The 1,522-nt window shown below is 38.3% G+C and overlaps 1 protein-coding gene across 1 annotated transcript in view; it reads right to left on the reverse strand.

Moving 5' to 3' along the window:
- LOC104733244 (casein kinase 1-like protein 3) overlaps nucleotides 1-1,516 on the reverse strand; it is a 3,914-nt gene extending 2,398 nt beyond the window's left edge. The window contains exons 1-8 of the mRNA XM_019233492.1: nucleotides 1,349-1,516; nucleotides 1,198-1,238; nucleotides 940-1,009; nucleotides 698-846; nucleotides 516-611; nucleotides 360-430; nucleotides 185-246; nucleotides 31-104 (exon numbers count right to left, since the gene is read on the reverse strand). Coding sequence (XP_019089037.1) covers nucleotides 31-104; nucleotides 185-246; nucleotides 360-430; nucleotides 516-611; nucleotides 698-846; nucleotides 940-1,009; nucleotides 1,198-1,238; nucleotides 1,349-1,424 — 639 coding nt within the window. The 5' untranslated portion in view covers nucleotides 1,425-1,516. The remainder of the gene's footprint in view (nucleotides 1-30; nucleotides 105-184; nucleotides 247-359; nucleotides 431-515; nucleotides 612-697; nucleotides 847-939; nucleotides 1,010-1,197; nucleotides 1,239-1,348) is intronic.

Genomic DNA, 1,522 nt, shown 5'->3' on the forward strand with positions numbered 1-1,522 from the left:
TGTTAGCTAGTTTCTTGCAAGTCAAAAAGCCAACACACACCTTCCTCTTAGGAAATACAGAAGCACATATCCCAACGATTCTAGGTCATCCCGTCGACTTTGCTCTGTGAAAGAGAAACAAACATATAAATGAGAAAACGCGATTTACTTTACATTAAAGAGAAAAAATGGCAGCATCCCTTACCAATTCCAAGATGTGTATTGCAACTAGCATATCGTGCAGTTCCTGTTAAGTTCTTGTTTTCCCTGAATATAGCCGAATAAAGGCAATAAGTTGTATGATCTCACTGTAAAACTTAAAACAGATGGAACAAAAGATAGAAACCAAAACCAATATCATGACACATGGCCACAAATACCTGTAAGGGATGTGGCGGTTGGTGTTGGCATCACGATATCTTTTGGCAAGTCCAAAGTCAATTAGATAAACCTAAAAAAAAAACAGAAACTTATCAATCATACCATCCCCTTTTTTTATATCATTACAACGAAGACAAGAAACTTCAGAAGTATACCTGATTCGCTTTCCGGCCAAGTCCCATTAGAAAGTTATCGGGTTTTATATCTCTATGTAGATATCCTTTGGAGTGGACATATTCTATTCTCGTTAGCTGTAAACAGAAGGATTAGTTAGTCAACAGAAATGATTTGTAGTACGTACAAGACTTGACCCTTAGCAAAAAATCAAAATCCATACCATTTGATCAGCCAACAACAAAACCGTCTTTGGTGAGAACTTCCTCCCACAATACACGAAGAGATCTTCGAGACTTGGCCCTAACAAATCCATCACTAATGCATTCTCTGTTCCATCCACTCCAAACCATTTTATGCGCGGGATCCCACCTGCAAACCTCAAAAATTAGCTTATACTGGTCCAGAAAACGCAACCAAACAACAACTACAGAATAAGAAAAAGATAGGAAACAGGAAGCGTACTTCCTCCTTCAAGGATTCTGTAAAGCTTAGCTTCATAGAGAAGTTGAGGATGCTTTGTTTTACTGTTCTCCTGCAAATACAAAATTAAGGAGACAGTTGTTAGCTGAAAGTAGCTCAAAGCTTGCTTCACTGATCAATTCAGCGAATACAAATTCAGAAAATATCAATTCAGAGAATCTCAATTCAAAACAGAGCAGATCTCAAATTCAAATCTCGAGAAAAGGATTCGTCTCGAAGCTATCGAACTGAGAAACTTACGATCTTAACAGCAACGATCTCGAAAGTATCGACGTGCGTAGCTGCGAAAAAAACAAAAACAATCAGAAGACGCGTTAATTTGTTTTTCGAATCAAAGAGGAAGGAGAGAACTCGAGAAACAAAAGGAAACGAAGAGAGAACACAAACGCACCAAGAAAAATCTCGCCGAAAGAACCACCGCCGATCTTTCTTCCGAGCTTATACTTGCCGCCGATGATACGTTCCATGGCAAAGCTTTTGGATTCAAAACCGAATCTGGATCATGCGCAGAAGATAGAGAGATAAGGGTTTTTTTCTTTTTCTTTTAGGGTTGTTTTTATTAAAT

This window comes from Camelina sativa, chromosome 12, assembly GCF_000633955.1.
Source record: "Camelina sativa cultivar DH55 chromosome 12, Cs, whole genome shotgun sequence".
NCBI classification, from domain to species: domain Eukaryota; kingdom Viridiplantae; phylum Streptophyta; class Magnoliopsida; order Brassicales; family Brassicaceae; genus Camelina; species Camelina sativa.